The sequence below is a fragment of the Nothoprocta perdicaria genome, unplaced genomic scaffold, assembly GCF_003342845.1.
Source record: "Nothoprocta perdicaria isolate Ctin4 unplaced genomic scaffold, notPer1 scaffold_231, whole genome shotgun sequence".
Classification (NCBI taxonomy): Eukaryota; Metazoa; Chordata; class Aves; order Tinamiformes; family Tinamidae; genus Nothoprocta; species Nothoprocta perdicaria.
The window spans coordinates 327,413-345,912 of NW_020455457.1; the positions used below are offsets into that span (position 1 = coordinate 327,413).

Here is an 18,500-nt window from a genome sequence, read left to right on the forward strand (position 1 = left end):
GCCTTAGTGGTGCGCTCCGGCTGGCATCGCGCGCACCCATTGGTCAGAAAGCGCGCGAGAGCGCGGGCACGTGACCGGCGCGGCGTTTCTCGGTGCCGCTCAGGTAGGTGGCGGGTGAGCGGGGAGCGCCGCGCGGGAACCCCCCTGGTTACCCCCCCGGTCACCCCTTCGCAGCCGCCGCGGCGCAATGTCCTCGCCCGCCTCCACGCCGAGCCGCCGCCGCGGCAAGCGCGGCCGGAGCAGCAACCCGCCCACCCGTGAGTGCCGCGGCGGGAAGGGAAGGGATGGGGAGCGGGGCGGGCGCCGGGGCCGCCGCCTCGCCCTGACGCGCCCGCCCGCGCCCCGCAGCCCGCGCCGACGAGGCGCGCTCGCCGGCCGCGCAGAGGCGGCGCGCGGAGGACGCCGCTTCCACGGGCGAGCTGCAGCCGCTGCCCACGTCGCCCGCCGCCGAGGCGCGCAGYCCCGGCGCGCAGGACGCGCTCTTCTCCAGCCCGCCGCAGTTCGGCCACTCGGGTAGGTGCTGCGCGCGCGCGGGGCGCCGCGGGTGGAGGCAGCGCCGGCCTAGCCAGGCCSGGCACGCGCAGCGTCCGCGGGAACCGGGCCCTGGACGCGCTGGTTTTGTGGCCCCCGGCTGCAGAGCCTGGGCCCTGCAGGACCCCCGTATCCGCCTCCCTGAGCTGTAAAACATTGCACTTACCCGCAGTCCTTCCTGCATGAAGGGCCAGAGCAGACTGGCGTGTTGATTCTAAAAACCCATTCCTGTTTTTGTAAGTAGGGTTGCCTTGAACTGCAATAGCTGGTAGGAGCTTGTTGGTTTGGTGTTTAACATGCTCAAAAACACCTGGGAAAGTGTTTTTGACTGGGAAATACTGCCATATTGGTTATATGGTTAAACATTAGCATGCTTTAAAACYACTTCTTTGGGGTTACTAGAACTTGATTAAAACTTGCCTGCTTTGGAAACATGTACACGTGAAGAAAAGGGTTAGACAGACTAGGTACACTTTTAATTTTCTTGTAATAATAAACCAGAATTTGCATGGGATTGATGCCATTTGCRGTAGCAGAGTTTCAGGTATGACAAATACATTTCCCTCGATGTGCAGCGTGACCCCACAGCCCCACTAAAGGTTTTCCTCGCAGCTATTCCGCTCGACTTCGACATCAGCTCCCCGCTGACGTACGGGACGCCCAGCTCGAGGGTCGAGGGCACCCCGCGCAGCGGCGTGCGGGGCACCCCCGTGCGCCAGCGCCCCGACCTGGGCTCGGCCCGCAAGGCCAGACAAGTCGACTTGCACTCGGAGGGGGTAGGTGGACGGCCCTGCTCTTGCGGCTGGCAGCGTCCTCCGAGAGCGGCTCTTCACGTGTGTGTGTCCTGCGCTTGTCTCCGTGCAGCCCGCTGAGGACGTAGCGGCAAGTGAGCAGTCTCTTGGGCAAAAGCTGGTTATTTGGGGAACAGATGTCAACGTAACTTCATGTAAGGAAAAGTTCCAGGTAGGTAAAAATTGTCCTTTAAAAAAAAAAAAAAAAAAATAGAAACTTATATGCTGTTTTTCAACAGTTATAAATCATGTGTGTGTACTACTAATTCACCCTTTTTCTGTTCTTCATTTTCAATATGCAGAGATTCCTTCAACGTTTCATTGACCCAGTAGCTAAAGAGGATGAAGACATTGGCTTGGATCTGAATGAGCCACGCTACATGCAACGGCTTGAAGAGGTACTTGGAACAAAGCTATAGCTATATTTATTTTCCTTTATATGCCATTGAGCTAAAGATTTCTTTTTATGTATTTTGCAGATAAATATGGTTGGGGAACCATTTCTGAATGTAAATTGTGACCACCTAAGGTCATTTGAKGAAAATCTTTATCGGCAGCTGATCTGCTATCCTCAGGTGAAGTAATGTGCTTGTTTTCTGGTCCTTAAGAGGCTCTTTCATATTTCTCCTTACTATTTTTTTAAACACATTGGAAGTTTTGTATGTTACTTGTCTTCTGTAATATTTGATTTTGTCTTATTTAGAACTTGATCACAGATACTATGGTAGGCACCACATAAAAACCATAGATACACTGCAGTTTATCAGCTGACACAGTACATATGTCCAGAATCTTATGCTATTTTTTTTTTTGGCTATGAAATGCTCAACAAATTTGATTTAAATATTAAGCTTTTTTTTTTTTTTTTTTTTTTTTTTTTTTTTTTTTGCTAGGTAGGGCAATGGTTACCTGGTATAACATTCAGTCATAACTTTAGTTCAGGAACACATACAATCACAGAACAAAATGTTTTTGCACAAAGTATTTTTACTTCTAAGCTTAATTGATCGCGATTATTTTTATACAGGAAGTAATCCCTACATTTGACATGGCTGCCAATGAGATCTTTTTTGATCGCTACCCGGATTCAATATTAGAGCATCAAATTCAAGTAAGGCCATATAATGCACTGAAGACCAGGAATATGAGAAGTCTGAACCCTGAAGGTAAGCTTTTGATTACTATATCAGAAAACAACATAAGGATTACATTTAATGAATGTTAATGGAGAGTTATATAAATAACAATTGCACAAAAGTAAAGTGAGGCCCATCTAGGCTGATGTTCTTTGTTTAACACCAGTGTTCTGRAAGAAAGTGACCTAGAGGCCAAACTGCTAAGAATTTTTCATGAAAGGAATTCTTTTTTGATATCAACTACTGATGTTCTTAGTTCAGTAAGTGCAAAATATTCTTTCATTTGTACTTGGGCAAATTCAATTGCTTATATAATACAGGTTGCCTTTTTACTCGTTTTGGACAAAGTACTTAAACCTGACTAGACATGTCCACTTCCCACCTATAAAACAACCCTCCAAATTCAATGATGAATTAGTACTTTAAGMGTGATGTGCTGACATGGGTGTCTGTATCTCGTAGATATTGACCAACTTATCACCATCAGCGGTATGGTCATCAGAAGCTCCCAGTTAATTCCGGAGATGCAGGAAGCTTTCTTCAAGTGCCAGGTCTGTGCTTTCACCACAAGAGTGGAAATCGACCGTGGCAGGATTGCCGAACCCTCGGTGTGCAAGAACTGCAACACAACACACAGCATGGCCCTGATTCACAATCGCTCCCTGTTTTCTGACAAACAGATGGTACGTTGCACCTGGGTAGTGCTAGAGATGGAACTCATGTGAGTTTCATCATGAGAGTTGTGTGGTTGTGACTGTGTTTTGTACAAGAGTTTTGCCTGCTTGAAACTAATGCTCAGATTTTTTGGTTAGATCAAACTACAGGAGTCTCCTGAAGACATGCCAGCTGGACAGACCCCTCATACTGTTGCCCTGTTTGCTCATAATGACCTTGTTGATAAAGTTCAACCAGGTGACAGAGTAAATGTTACAGGTAAAATTTAGTTTAACTTGACTACTTACAACCCTTGGTGTTTTGTTTTTTGTTTTTATCTCCTCCCTCAGTTTTAATGGCTTAATGCGCCATTTTGCCTATCTGGTAACTGAACACATCCATAGAGCGAGTCATGTGTAGCCAAGAACCTTTTAAGTCTGAAATGGAAACAAAATCCAACTTGAATACTGTTATCTATATCTGCTTGTTTGTCACTATATATCAGCTACACAAAATCATTACGGGAAAGGTTTCCTTCTTTACAGTTCCACTGTATATCACTACCATCACTACACTGTATTCTACTAGCTATRAAGTGCTTAGTTGTGTATTTGAAATGCTTATACAAATATATTCAAAACCAAATCAGCAAAAAGAACCCCAGGATGGGATGAMAGGCAACCCCAAAACAGATAGTGTTTTATTTAATTCATTTATGGGTCACCTCAGAGAGATACTGTCTATAATGTGGTGCAGCAAGTAGGCAAATCCGCTGTRCAAACAATGCTGACTTCCTGGTACTGGGGAAAAAACAGATTAAAATATTGGACTGTTTGGGAAGACTTTATTTTACAAGGGAGAATGTAAAAAAGGTGGGAATTATCATGTTTCTAGTACTATGTACTGTGTTCTAGTACTTCGTCTAATGCAATCATTCAAAATTGTATTTAGGTATCTACAGGGCAGTCCCAATTCGAGTTAATCCAAGGGTGAGCAATGTAAAATCTGTCTACAAGACCCACATTGATGTCATTCACTATCGCAAAACTGATTCAAAACGCCTGCACGGTGTCGATGAGGAAATGGAGCAAAAAATGTTTGCCGAAGAACGTGTGGAAATACTGAAAGAGCTTTCTAAAAAACCAGATATATATGAAAGACTTTCTGCAGCATTGGCACCAAGTATCTACGAGCATGAAGATATCAAAAAGGTAAATATAATGAAAATTCAGAATTTTGTCACACTTATGTGGAATTGCATTTGTAATTATGAACCTTTGCTATAGATAATGATTTTATTGAGTCTTGGAAAACAAGGATTTTTTAGCTGACATGATCTCTAATTTTTCTTAAAAACTTGTGCATGCTTGAGCAGTTTTAAAATGGTTTTTATCAGAACAAAGGTCATTTTAAATGTATCATCTTATTTTCATAGTGTTTGGGGGTGTTAATTAGAAGAAGATGCAGATTAGTTAGTAAAACAGCAGAACTGGCATAACTTAATTGTGAGACTGTGGTACCCTCGCACTGTATGTTTTGGCAACTGGAATGGAGCACATCTCAAAAATAAAATCCTATTTAAGGCTTCAGAAAAGTTTCACGTGTTCTCTTRCATCTGAATTGTGCTGATTTTAAGTGTTTCAGTTCATTAGATGTTTTAGTTCAACAGATTGGCTTCTACTATTGGCTGATGGATAGATTTGATAAGCCTATTTTTCTAGGGAATTCTGCTCCAGCTTTTTGGGGGATCAAGGAAGGATTTCAGTCGCACGGGAAGAGGCAACTTTCGAGCCGAGATCAACATTCTCCTGTGTGGTGATCCTGGTACCAGTAAATCACAGCTGCTGCAGTATGTGTACAACCTTGTTCCCAGAGGCCAGTACACCTCTGGCAGAGGCTCCAGCGCAGTTGGCCTTACTGCGTACGTGATGAAGGATCCTGAGACACGGCAACTAGTTCTTCAGACAGGTGCTTTGGTGCTTAGTGACAACGGCATTTGCTGCATTGATGAATTTGATAAAATGAATGAAAGTACAAGATCAGTGCTGCACGAAGTAATGGAACAACAGACCCTCTCCATTGCAAAGGTAAACCTGTGTTCAACTCCCATGTTTTTTCCATACCAATGGTATGAGCTAGGCAACTGAAACCAAAGGTTAGCAGAGGAAGGTGTTATCTGCTCTCACCAGTGGATCGATTCTAGATTACATTAATTCACACAAGAATAACATTTCTGGGCTGCAACTCATATATTTGAAGTATTTGCAGATGATCTTATTCTTCTGCTAGTCTGTAAGGCTTTGCAATATTGTTTGTGATACAGAAAACACATGAATAATATAGCAGAACTCTTTCCTCTTAACAGAACTGATTTCAGGCGTTTTTTTTTTTTTTTTTTTTTTTTTTTGACAGGCTGGAATTATCTGCCAGCTGAATGCTCGCACATCCATCCTGGCAGCCGCTAACCCTATAGAATCGCAATGGAATCCCAAGAAAACTACTATTGAAAACATCCAGCTTCCCCATACGTTGTTATCAAGGTATCTGACAACTTTTTCCATTTTTATGGAAATGGTCTCATTTTTATTACATGTTGTACTTGCTCTTGTGAAAATGACTCGGTGTGAGAGAGAAGAACTGTGTTCTCTGTAGTTTAGTGGAAGCTCTGTAGCTTACTGTTCTTTGTAGCTTAGTGCTTCCATAGCATTCATTTTAGATGTTACTACGGTTTTTCTAGGAGCGGAGAACTGTCTTATAGTATTTGCATCTTCAGCTTAATATAATAATATTATACCATATGTTATTACATAATTACATGTATTAGAATGCCTTTACATTAAACAGGAAGCCCTATTTGCTGTTGCCTTTTAGGGCAGTAACTTAGGGCAGCAGGTTAGTTTTCTTTTAAAAAGAAACAACTGAGAGAGCCTGTCAGTCTTGACCAAGCAAGGAACTGCAATTCACAGAATTTATTTCATCTTCAAAATTTCAAACCTACAGGCAAATCTAAACTCTTGATTCCTTATAGTTTTCTCCAAGTATTTATTCCTTCTTTTTCACTCTAGGAAAACTAGCTTTTCATTTAATAGAGGAGCTCTTCCTATTGCTTCTTGTTTTATGGTTTTGATGCAACAAACTGTTTCACATGGCATGAAATTATATCCGCTAACACTGGATTCTTAACTGTCCAGATTTGATTTGATCTTCTTAATGTTGGATCCACGTGATGAAGCTTATGATAGACGCCTTGCTCGCCACTTGGTTTCTTTGTACTACCAAACCGAGGAAAAGATGGAGGAGGAATACATGGATATGGCAGTACTGAGGGATTATATTGCATATGCTCGTACTTACGTAAATCCCAGGTTAAGTGAAGAAGCGAGCCAAACCCTTATCGAGGTAAAGGAATTGCAGTTAATGTACTGAGTCTTTACTAACATGTCTAAAATGTTCCAAAAATCTCTTAGAAACTATGTTTCCTATCTATCTATAAATTTTTAAGATCTTTTAAAATTTATAGAAAAATATTCACATTTAAAAGGAAAAAGAGGCCAATATAGAAGTCATTTTGTGCTGTGATCTTTTAGCTTGCTTTCTTCTGGATTGGTTTGGTTTTACTGCCTTGAAAGCATAAAACTCTACTGAAATTAAGTAAGTATGCCAGTAGAGATGCAACTCTGAAGTTTTTCCAGGGGATTCAGAAATTGATATGTTAAGAGGACTTGCTGGATCAAGCAAAGATCTATACCTGATATACATATCCATCTTGGCCAAAAACCATATATGTATCTGAGCAGAAGTACGGTRTTTAGAACTGCTTTTGCTAGAATAGCTTCTATGCTGGCATAGTAGGTACAGGGCGATTCTGAAAATTATGTGACTAATAGACCATATGATTCACTGAGTGAATGAGTTTCTCATTTTTAGGCATATGTGGACATGAGGAAAATCGGTAGTGGCAGGGGAATGGTTTCTGCGTATCCTCGACAACTGGAGTCTCTGATCCGCCTGTCGGAAGCCCATGCTAAGTTACGCTTCTCGAGCAAAGTGGAAACAATTGATGTGGAAGAAGCAAAACGTCTCCATCGGGAAGCTCTGAAACAGGCGGCTACTGATCCAAAGACAGGAATTGTGGACGTGTCAATTCTTACTACAGGTTTGTATTCTCAAAGTGGTAAAGCTGGGATGCTGTTGGCTTCTGTCACTCATAACTTAGCTTGTCCTTCCTAACTTATTTCTGAGAGGTCATGTTGTTTCTTTTCGTAAGGAATGAGCGCAACGGCTCGCAAGAGGAAAGAGGAGCTGGCTCAAGCTTTGAAGAAGCTTATCCAGTCAAAGGGCAAAACACCAGCTTTAAAATACCAACAGCTCTTTGATGATCTCCGAGCACAGTCTGAAACAGTAAGTGTTTGGTGTATGTTTTTAAATACATATTTGCTTTGCAAATGTTTTTGTTTGTATGCTTCGTTTTCCAAATCATTGTAATCTTRTCTTTAAATCACAGTATGGAGGGAAAAAGAAGCCTTATTTGTTCAATAGCTGCAAGGCAAATGTCACYGCAGATAAGTGAGTGTAATCTATACAGGCTTACAGACTGATTGGGTAGTTRAGATTGCCAAATCCCTACAACAGCGGAAGCCAGAAAAAAATAATTCAACTTTATGGATCTAGGCCAGATGTTAGTATTCAGAATAAAATAGAGAAAATCGGAAAACCTTATATGAAAACTGATAAGAGAAGTTAAAAACTCTTTTCCTACATGTGCTTAAGGTGGGTTTCTTATTTGTTCTCTTTAAGGCTGTCACTAAAGAAATGTTTGAAGAAGCACTTCGTGCCTTGGCTGATGATGACTTCTTGACTGTGACTGGAAAGACTGTTAGACTGCTGTAAGTTTGCTTTCCTTGCAAGGCAACMATCATGGGTTTACTTCACCTTACTAACAACATGGCAAACTTGCAACTTCTTCCAGATTTGGGACTATTACCTGCTTTGACAAGAATAAATGGTCATTTATGTGGCACTTCTGTCAGCACAAAAGATTTTAAAGGACCTAAAAAATCTTAGCTTAGCCTATTTACATTTGAGCTAAATGTATTGCTAACATGCTACTGCCACAAGGGTTTTTTTTTGTGGAACATGTGAACAACAGGTTTGTATTCAATTTGAAATGTAGAAATTCAKTTTAAATGACTTTTGAAAAAGCAATTTGTTAGTATTTTTCAAATATCAATAATAAAGTTATTGGATTTAAGTTTTATTATTACTCACTTTTACATGTAAATGTAAAGGAATGTATCTTGTGATGAATATTTTCCAAGCTAGAGCTCCAAGAGTGTCTTTTTCTTCTTTGACTGAGGTTTGCTTTGTTATTGTCCTCAATGTCAAAAGGACAGATAGTTTCTACTTATAACTCAGGGCTTTCCCTGTAATTTTAAGTATCATTGGAYAAATTAGGACAACCACCTCCTGTAGAAGCTCATGTGGAAGGAKCTGAGAAGAAAGAGCTACTCCTGTTTTCACCACTGCCTTAGCAGAAGTGTTTCCTCATTCACATCAGTGTAGAGAAGACCAGGCTGACCTCAACTGCTCACAAAGCCCCCTACAAGCTGAACTAACTCAGCTCTTCAGTGGATACTCTTGCACACTGCTGCTTTCAGCAGAAGTGAAGAGAAAATGTATGCTCTACTTTTGCCATTTGAAAAGGAGACACATTTAAAAAAAAAAAAAGAAAGAAAACAGTGACAGTCTTCTACTGCTTTATTATGCAAGGAAAGCACCCCTTGCTTCTCTTCACTGTAGCTTATAAAATAGTTTTTCAGTTACTTGAGTTTGAGAGAGGAACCTTCCTTCTATCCCTGTTATCCTASCATTAAATGCCAAGTCTATGTCAGAAGCTTTCTTTGTAAGCATTTCTCCAGCGTTTACAATTAGTAAGTGCAGCTCACTGGCTGCTCCCTTGTCTTGGCTTTTATGGGTTATTGGGACACTGGAGGCCTAGGTGTCTAACTTACAGGTTGTAAGTTAAGAGATAAGTGTATAGTTGTCTTCAAAAGAAGTCTAAAATAAAATCACAATTTAAAATCACCATTCCTTTATTTCTTGAATAAACTCCAGTGACACTTAGTTAATAAAATGTCAGGGAGAAAAGATATTTATTTTGCTTAGAACCATCTCATGATCTCTTGCTTTCCCGTAGTGTAATATACCTTTACTCCACAGTTGCTGTCTACATTGGGAAACAATTGCTTAAAGGTTTGATCAGACCACCACTTTTTAAAATTGTCACTTTTGTCCTTTTTCCAGAGAGAGAGATTGTTCATAAGATTATGATATATCAGTTCATAAACTGTCTCCCCTTTTCATGCATTCTGATAGCTGTAAAAGGACTACCCATTAACTTCTAAGCAGTTGGTACCTTCTATTGTTGGACAGTACCATGCAAGCTTCTTAAAGATGCTTTTGAGTTTTAAGAAAATTATGTAAAAGACGGATTTGAGTATAGTAATGCATCTGCCTACACTAGCAGAATTTCTCAATTGAAAAAGAGGTCTCAATAGGGAAACTATTACTGGGCCATTCATGTACTGACATCTTCCAGACATATACTGACATGCGAATGAAACCAAATGTTCCAGGTAATGGAAGATTTAGTTTTAATAACTAAAGTTAGCAAACCAACTAAAACTAACTAAAGTTAGTTGTAGCTCCCCTTTCAATGTGGGAAGGCTCCTTATCTTCTATTTTAGTGCAATCAAATCTTAAGCAAATTTCCTGTATTTGATACTCAGAGTCACTTGCAGATTAAGAGCCACCTCGTGAGGTTAAAGCCAATTTTGAAATGCACAGAAAACAGGAGGAGGATGTAAGTAAGTTTTAGAGTTATTTTGCATGCATGCTCAGGCCTATTTTCCCTCTTCTGTGGAATAATCAAACTCTACATCTACCCTAATGTACTACTCCACTTACTCTACAATCCTGACGAAAGACATTAAAGTCTTCTATATTGCTTACAAAAGGAATACTTCAGCAGCTAAAATGTACTAGCAGAAGAAAGGTATAGTAATTCACTCTTACCATTGTCTAAGTAGTCTGCTATCCTGTCTAACACTAGGAAGAAGCTGCTATTAAAGGGAAATAGAATAGTATGCATCTTTTCATAGCACAGAATACAATCATTAACTAGTTGAGGAAAAATAAGTATAAATAGGTTGAAAAATACAATCTGCTGTGACTAGTGGTAGGTTCAAAGCTAGTAATTCAGTTTTTGGTGCAATCACATAATTGTTTGTAAAATGACTTAGTCCTTGTCCTCACTAGTTATGTGCTTCAGCAGGAACAGGTGGTGAGTCCTATGTGAGAAGAATATATCCAGTGTGTCCGCTGCCCATCGTAACAGCTCCTCCACTTCCTATGTTCTAGTCACCTTTTCAAACTTCACTATTAACACAGAGGCTGTCCAATTTGACTTTCCTAGAAAGCTGCAAAAGTAGGATTATCTCTAGAAAAGAAAGTGTTCAGAAGACAGCATATAAAACAGCTTGTCAGACAGTGACTCCATCCCCCCTTTAGGCAGTATGCTTTTGTAATTTCATAATCTTACATCAGCTCTGTAACTCACCCTCTAGACTGAAAAGGATAAAGTTGCTTCTGACAGCAAGATCACACATGTTCATGTATAATATGAACATATTCATGAAATTCATTCAGTTCATATTCAGAACCAGTATTTTACTTTTCATCATGGGATTCATCATCTAGGAGGTAAATAGACAGGGAACCTGTCACCCCGTTCTCATTTTACAGGGTCTCCTTACAGTAATAACATTTACAGATAGCCAGGCACCAATTCAGATTATTTAATGCTAATTAAAAAATATAGATTGTAAGAAATAAGTTTTTCTATTTTCAGCCAGCACACCCACATTCGCTTTGTAAGTGGCTGCTTTGGACTTGATAAGGAAAACAAAACATTCATTTTTTATAATGCAGAATCAAAAATAGGAAGGAAGGAAGGAAGGAAGGAAGGGTAGGAAGCTTAATTTTAATTTATCGTATACCACAACTAAAAGACACCAGACCTCTCCTATATTTTCTAGGACATGAACTTGGGGGTAGTAGTGAACGTATGGGTGGGGGGGGGGAAGACTCATCTTTTTCTTCAAACTTAGGCTGATTCCCTGATCAAGCCTGTAACATGACTTTATAAAAAGTTTAATTAGAAGAATATTCCATATTTCTGGACAGGAACCAGATGTGCAGCTGTCAAAGAACCAGTATTCTGAAATTATGTTCATCAACACTATTGAACAAACTTGACAATAGTTGGACAGGTGAGGAAACAGCTTCAGTTCTCTAGGCATCTTCCAGCCATTGCTTTTCATAAAGCCTGTGAAAACTTCTTACTGCAGAAATCTATATCCTTATGCCAAAACTGTCTGAAATGCCCAAGGAAAGTTCAGTTACTACAGGCGACAGAGACAGTTGTGTAAGCCTTATTTTGTTCGTAAGCCAGGCAAAGAAGAAGAAAGGAATTCAGTTTTGCTCCGATTAAAATGAACAAAAATGAACATTTTACCAAAAATAATTATGTTTTGTTTTGATGGTTTCTACTTGTAGACTTAACAATTCTTGTTTAACAAAACACTGGAGAATGCGGGCATCGATCCCGCTACCTCTCGCATGCTAAGCGAGCGCTCTACCATTTGAGCTAATTCCCCCCATTTTATTAGCCATAGGGAATCATAAAAATCTGAGCTTCAGAGTATATGGATTTGCAGATTTTAAATACATGTAGTATTTTCTATGTCTTGCACCAGTGTCTCTTCACAAACATTCAATTTAGATTCCAAAACAAATTTCAAATATTTAACGTATAGTGTTTCAATAATGCATTTCCCAATTAAATGACTAGAAACAAGCCAGGAGAGACGTCTTTTCCAAATGTCTAAAAACAAACAAAAATCCCAAATTGTTAATTGTAATTCACAGAAGGAATTTCTGATCAGACTTCTCTTCTTTGATTTCCCTCATCTAGATGCACACAAAAAAAGATTATTTTAGTTTACTCTCACATTAGTACAGAACGGTTGAGGTTTGAAGGGCCCTTTAGTGGCTGTCTAGTCCAATCGGCTCAAGCAGGGTCAATTAAGGCAGGTTGGCCAGAACCCTGTCCAGGTGGCTGCTTTTGACTATCTCCAGAATCGGAGACCCCACCACCTCTCTGGGAAACTTGTTCCAGTACTCTTGTCTCTCTCACCATGAAAGAGCTTTTCCTTATGATCAGGCGATTTCCTGTGTTTCACTTTGTGCATTTCCTCTTGCCTTGTAATTGGGCACCACTGAGGTGAGTCTGGCCCCATTGTCTTTAYRTCCTCCCTTCRGATACTTAACACATTGCTAAGATCCCTCCCCCCAGTTTTCTCTTCGACACACTGAATTCTAGTCAGATATACTGCAGGATTTGAAAAATAAAATATCTACAACAGCTTATCTCACTCTAAAACTTCACCTAATGAAAGTATCTTGTAGGTGTTTCTCCTACCATTACAAAGAAAACACAGCTGTGGAGAATGCGGGCATCGATCCCGCTACCTCTCGCATGCTAAGCGAGCGCTCTACCATTTGAGCTAATTCCCCTGCATCACCATAATTTACCTGGTAACCACAGGTTTTAATAACAACAAAAGTAAATGGTCCCCAGCCCCCTGAATCCCCATTTTCTTAAATTTTGTAACAGGGTATGAGGTAGAAAGTTGTTATGCTCCTTAAATTATGAGTTAAAAGTCAAATAAAGTCTTCCTGTGAAATTCCACAGCAATGTGAAATTCCAGCCTGCATGACAAGGCTTGCAGTCTTTCAGTGCCACCAAATCAGATTTATCTTCTTTTATAAGGGCAGCTAATTTTTCTGTATGGAGGAAAATGAAATTGCAGACCACACAATGTCAGAGTTTGATGAGATACAAGACTTGCATTTGCCTCAGTGTACCCTGAGAAAACAATCAATCTATTGCCTTAGTGTACCCTGAGAAAACAATTTAGAAAGCGAAAGTCAAATCCAATTATATCAGTTTGTATTAATGTTGCCAAGGARATACACTGCAATGATCTACATTAAGCGGGTGTACCTGGACACAAAACCTTCACAGAAAATCCAGTAGAAATGAATTGATAATAATTAAAAAGACCATGTTATTTTCAATCAGGTAGGTAAGGAACGTTGTCTAACCAAGTGGAAGAAAGAAAGAAAAATACTTATCCAGTTGTGCTAACACTTAGCCATCAGAACAGATTCAAGATCACTAAGCCAAGTCATAATAAGACACTGCAAGGAAGTGTAAGATTAAATCTTTATTGCCTTTCAAAGATGGAGGTAATGCAGGAAAACATTTTATTACTGAAAAACATTCCGCAGTAATACCAAAGCACTTCTGTTTCACAACCTGGCCCAAATTTAGAATTATTTTAAATTACAGGTTACAATTAGCTATTTAATTTTGTAATTCACTTTCTTCTGAAAGTAAGCTAAGGTCAGAGAAAAGTGCCAGTGTATGGCATGTTTTATTTTACTATCACAACTTTTTTCCCCTCCATTTAAACAAGTAGGACAACTTTACTGTATCATTTTCATTGCCTCTGTGACAATTCTCATGGTTAGGTACATTTTCTTTCCTGAAATCCTGCAAGCATTCCTTTAAATGTAATGCCCTGCCAATATGCTTCTTACTGCCAAGCATGTACCACAATCCTGATGAGCAAAGGTTGTACTGCAGTTGTCCTCTATAGCCTTTCACAGTAGGACTTTTGTTCCTAAAAAGTTCACCAACAACTTAAGTATGACTACAGTTGACTTTTTATATTTCCAATTTTTCTAGGTTGACCTTACAYATTTAAGATTTGAACTTAATTTTCGAACTCAGCTCTGCCTCACACCACCCCACCCCGAGAAAAAGACATACTTGAAATATAATTTAGGAAACTATGACATAACTTTTTTTCTCCCACAAACTATTGTGTGGAAAAGCCTTCAGACCACTTATATTTAGACAACTATATTTATAACTTACAAATAGGCAAGATATAAATAGTTAAAATTATTAAGAAAAAAAATGGGGGGGGAGGGAAGAAAACCACTGCAGATACAAAACTGCTATTAGTTCTCCCTTTCTCCTTCCTAGAGAAACACTAGAGGTAGGCTTTATTCTAGGGGAAAAAAAAAAGATATGGAGTATTATTTTATTACAGCAGAACAGCAGAAATAACAGCAGAAAATGGATTGATACCACTGCTTATCATAAGCCAATACAGGTACTCTGGCTTTTAGGCTAACACGCTTTCCACACTGATGATTCACGGTTACTGCATAAACAAATTGATTCAACCAAGGAAAACAGACAATGCAGCCAAGCTGTGCTTCAGYAGAACTATAGCCACCTCTTCCCCATCCCACAAAGGGGAATTAGCTCAAATGGTAGAGCGCTCGCTTAGCATGCGAGAGGTAGCGGGATCGATGCCCGCATTCTCCAGTSTTTTGAGAAGAGCACATATATACACATGAAGTATGGATTTTCTTCATTGTTCAGGTTTATGAAAGAAAAATATACAGCTATCAGTACATTACTATTTCATAAAGCAACTATATTAGGAAAATCTTAATTAGTAGACTGACTCACAAGCTGAAAAACGATTCCTTCACAAAAGCAACTAAAATCAATGACGTCMATGTTTACCACACGAAATAAACTCACTTGTGTGCCTTACATATGCATTAACATATATAACATTTGTCTAGTTAGCTCAGATTCTTTTCCAGCTCAGATCACCTGCACTGCCTTTTTCTTTCAAAAGTCTCACAATTTCAATTTTCTTCTCAACATTAAGAAAAAAAAATGTTGATCAAATATCTAAGTACTTAATTATTCATATCATGCATATGCTTCCTAAAATTGGTTCAATTTATACTACCTTATAAAACCATTAGAGGAAAAAAAAGTATTAAAAGTAAAAAACACAATCTGTTAAGTGTGCTTTTTTATTCTATAAAACATATTAACACAAACTGCATTTMTTTTTTGTGCAGGTAGTTATCATAATTTTACATGAAACACATTTACATAACTGTTCTCCTAAGTAGGATTTTTTAATTGAAGTGGTAACCAAAAAAAGCATTATTCAGTGTCAATAAAAACACACCCTTGCAARTAATAAATGGAGAATGCGGGCATCGATCCCGCTACCTCTCGCATGCTAAGCGAGCGCTCTACCATTTGAGCTAATTCCCCCTTCTGGCAAAACACAGAACTGCCTGTGACTCTATGATTGTCTGTTCCTCATGGATAGACTCACTCACTAAAAATTAAACTGCAATTTCATCTGCTGTCYCAAGCACAAACAAAACCGTTTACCTAACAAACAAACACCAACCAACCACTTCACACTGGCAGCTGGCAGTCTGATAAATTCAGTAATTCTGTAGATAACARAACACAACTTTCCAGTGAACTGTAAGAACAATCAGGTCTTTCTCAAGATCCTCTCCAAGTACTTGGGTGATTTCGGAAAGCACAGTAACTAAATTCTTGCCTTTACAGGACATCTAATGAATACTTTTTTATATATATATATAACTACGGTTATATTTTCACTCAGGAAATAAAGCAGTCAATATAGATTTTTAAAAGATTTTGTTGAGCCAWTATTTAAGAAATGTAAGTTGCCATTTGTGTATATTGTTTTGGTGTGACATAATTCAAAAAGAATACCTGTGGCAGTGCTCTGCAAACATCAAGTCAGTTCCTAGCCACAACTGAAGGCAAAATCAAAGAATCAAAGCTAAATTAGACAATGAATGTTTATAAGGCAATATCAGACAGTATTAGAATCACAGAATCATAGAATGCTTAAGGTTGGAAGGGACCTCAGAGGTCATCTAGTCCAACCSCCCTGCTCAYGCAGGGTCACCTAGAGCACATGGCACAGGGCTGCGTAYTACCTTCTCATGATAGTTATCCTTCTATTGCATTTTTTTTAAGAGACATTGCTGTATTAAAAAAAAATCCATTTAATGCAAGTCTGACTTAATTTACTTTTCTGGCACCATGACAGAGACAGTACCAGGCTGCATGGCGAAGGGTGATAATATTCATTCACCCTTTAGCAAAGGGGTGAGCAAAGAACCCAAGCARGTGGAATGTCCCTCAGCTTGCTCCTGTCTTTCACAGACTACAGGGTCAACAGAAGCACCTGTTTACTTTCAGCTTACATAAAGCAGGAAATGCTCAGTTACTGAAGTAGCACCCAGTTCACAGTACTACCCTGTGTCTTCTCCAAGAAAAAGCGGTGAGCTGGATTTTCATTATATCCGATCTTATTTTGATGTATCTTTTGTACAGTGGTTCTATGATGTCATAAAAACAATCTTGCAAACTATCMAACAACTCACTTCTTGCCACCTTCCCATGAGACAAAGTTTCTGCCATTGCGTCACCCTTACTACACAGAAAGACACATATTTCACACAGAAACACACATATTTTCATGGAAGGTTGCATACTAAGAATTTCTTCACACTATGTTTTTGTAGCAGATATACCTAGGGAGCATCTCTGAACATGCAAGCTACAACTGCATGTCTAACAGGCTAATCTAAACTTCTGTTGGATGCATCAGTGGGGGGAAAAAAACTTATTAGGATTTCTGCATGTTGAAATCCCTTCTACGGATTTTACTAAGGAATAAACCCCATCCACTCACCAGGAAGCGGTATTTCTTTCCAGTATAAAAAAGTATTTTGAGAAGACCAATTTCCTCTTGCCTCAGAGGAAAGCAGAGAGAGAGACCAGAAGAACCAGTTATTTAGAATGATGTGAAAATAGGCTTGGCTGTCACAYTCAGAAGCTGAAATTATAAGGCACACAATGCTCACTAGCATTCAGTGTATACTTAGCATCTGTTTACGCAGACCTGCTTGAAAATCCTAGTGCTTGCCTATATGCTCCACTGTATTACATGGTCTTTCTAGAATTTAAAGACAGAAGCCCTATCAGTATGACTATAGCATTTACTGATGAAACTGCTTAATTACAGTGCACTTAACACCCAAGCATAGCACCAAAACATTCTAACTAAACTGAATTAAAAAATACGGTGAGTTAAGTTAGCAGCCACTTCAACAAGTTCTTTGATAGGAGTTACTCTCTGATTCAGTCCTTCTGTTTGTTCCTGGGATACCATGAATCAGTCTGAGCTTCAACAACATCTACAAAAATAAAACGATATGAAGCTTTTACTAATACAAAGTTGGAYTGGTGTTATAAGGAGACAGGAAATGTGGCGGAAAAGGAGTTGAGGCCAAATTCATAGCAGYAGTGTAGGGGTAGCTGCTACATAGGAACCTCCCAAAGCGATCCCCTCCCTTAGCAGCTCTCCCTGCCAGAGGGATCCACACCCTTCACCTGAAAACAAGCACTGCCTGCCTCTCAACAAGCAAAACTCTATGAAAACAGCAACCGGAACCAACGTAGAGCAATCCCCTCAACAAGAAAACACGAGAGAGCTGTGAACTGACCTGAGTCGGCTAAATTTTGATGCAACAAACACCCTACCCCGCCACCTCCGCGGCCGTTGCGGCCGTTGCGACCGTTGCCTCCACCTCCCGCCCCGCCCCTCCCCGTTCGAGAAGCTTCTCCGGCAGCGCGTGCGCCGCCCAACGGTCACTGCCGCCGCCACCGCCTCCCTGCGCCGCCACAAATGGCGTTCTCCGCGACGCCCGTGCTGACGTGGGACTACAGGCGAGGCGTGCGGAGAGGGGTTTTCCCGGTCCTCGGCGCTAACGGTGGGATGGTGGGTAAGTCTTCGAAATAAGCCGCTCGTGTGCGGTGAGGTCTCACGGCACCCGCTTCTGGGCGGCCCGTTCTACCTGTGGGAGGATGTGGAAGGTTATGTGGAGAAAAAAAAAAAAACAAAAAAAAACATATTTTGTTCTGGTTTCCTGAAATGTAATGTAATAGCAGCTCAGCATATTCCTTTAGGTAAACCTAAGTATATTTTAAAAGTATAAATTCAAGCTTAGACTTATGCATGTGTATTTTCTTAGTGTTCTACTCTAAGGATTAAAGTTTAAAAAAGCACTATATAAATAAATATAGAATCATGATTAGGGAGGGCTGATCTCAGATCTTATATCTGTTTTTTTGGTAGTGCCTAGCACTTGAGAGCATGAGTTTTAAATTGATTTTTGTTTTTTTTTTTTGTATGTTACTCTCCTTTTTGTTGCCTAAAAAGATGAGAAAGCTTTTTTTTTTTTTAATTACACTGCTAAGCTTTATCTGTGAACCTGCAGCACTATTATCTGATTAACCTTATTAACTGTGTAGCAAGAAACAGCAGAT

General features: G+C 39.8%; 2 protein-coding genes and 4 non-coding genes across 6 annotated transcripts in view; 3 read left to right on the forward strand and 3 right to left on the reverse strand.

The window, feature by feature from the left end:
* Window positions 1–187: 187 nt before the first annotated feature.
* Window positions 188–8,002, forward strand: MCM4 (minichromosome maintenance complex component 4). The gene is made up of 16 exons (XM_026039504.1): window positions 188–257; window positions 349–513; window positions 1,144–1,307; window positions 1,396–1,494; window positions 1,625–1,720; window positions 1,802–1,897; window positions 2,350–2,488; window positions 2,921–3,141; window positions 3,271–3,391; window positions 4,064–4,323; window positions 4,834–5,199; window positions 5,525–5,652; window positions 6,304–6,511; window positions 7,040–7,268; window positions 7,380–7,513; window positions 7,910–8,002. Exons 1-16 carry the CDS (start codon window positions 188–190, stop codon window positions 8,000–8,002), a joined length of 2,589 nt encoding a protein of 862 aa, XP_025895289.1.
* Window positions 8,003–11,756: 3,754 nt separating this feature from the next.
* TRNAA-AGC lies at window positions 11,757–11,829 on the reverse strand. Its single transcript has one exon. It is a non-coding gene; the product is annotated as a tRNA-Ala (tRNA).
* Window positions 11,830–12,675: 846 nt separating this feature from the next.
* Window positions 12,676–12,748, reverse strand: TRNAA-AGC. Its single transcript has one exon. It is a non-coding gene; the product is annotated as a tRNA-Ala (tRNA).
* Window positions 12,749–14,563: 1,815 nt separating this feature from the next.
* TRNAA-AGC lies at window positions 14,564–14,636 on the forward strand. The gene has a single exon. It is a non-coding gene; the product is annotated as a tRNA-Ala (tRNA).
* Window positions 14,637–15,319: 683 nt separating this feature from the next.
* TRNAA-AGC lies at window positions 15,320–15,392 on the reverse strand. Its single transcript has one exon. It is a non-coding gene; the product is annotated as a tRNA-Ala (tRNA).
* A 2,520-nt stretch (window positions 15,393–17,912) lies between these two features.
* Window positions 17,913–18,500, forward strand: part of UBE2V2 (ubiquitin conjugating enzyme E2 V2) — a 34,265-nt gene continuing 33,677 nt past the window's right edge. Inside the window, exon 1 of the mRNA XM_026039507.1 lies at window positions 17,913–17,956. Coding sequence (XP_025895292.1) covers window positions 17,950–17,956 — 7 coding nt within the window. The 5' untranslated portion in view covers window positions 17,913–17,949. The remainder of the gene's footprint in view (window positions 17,957–18,500) is intronic.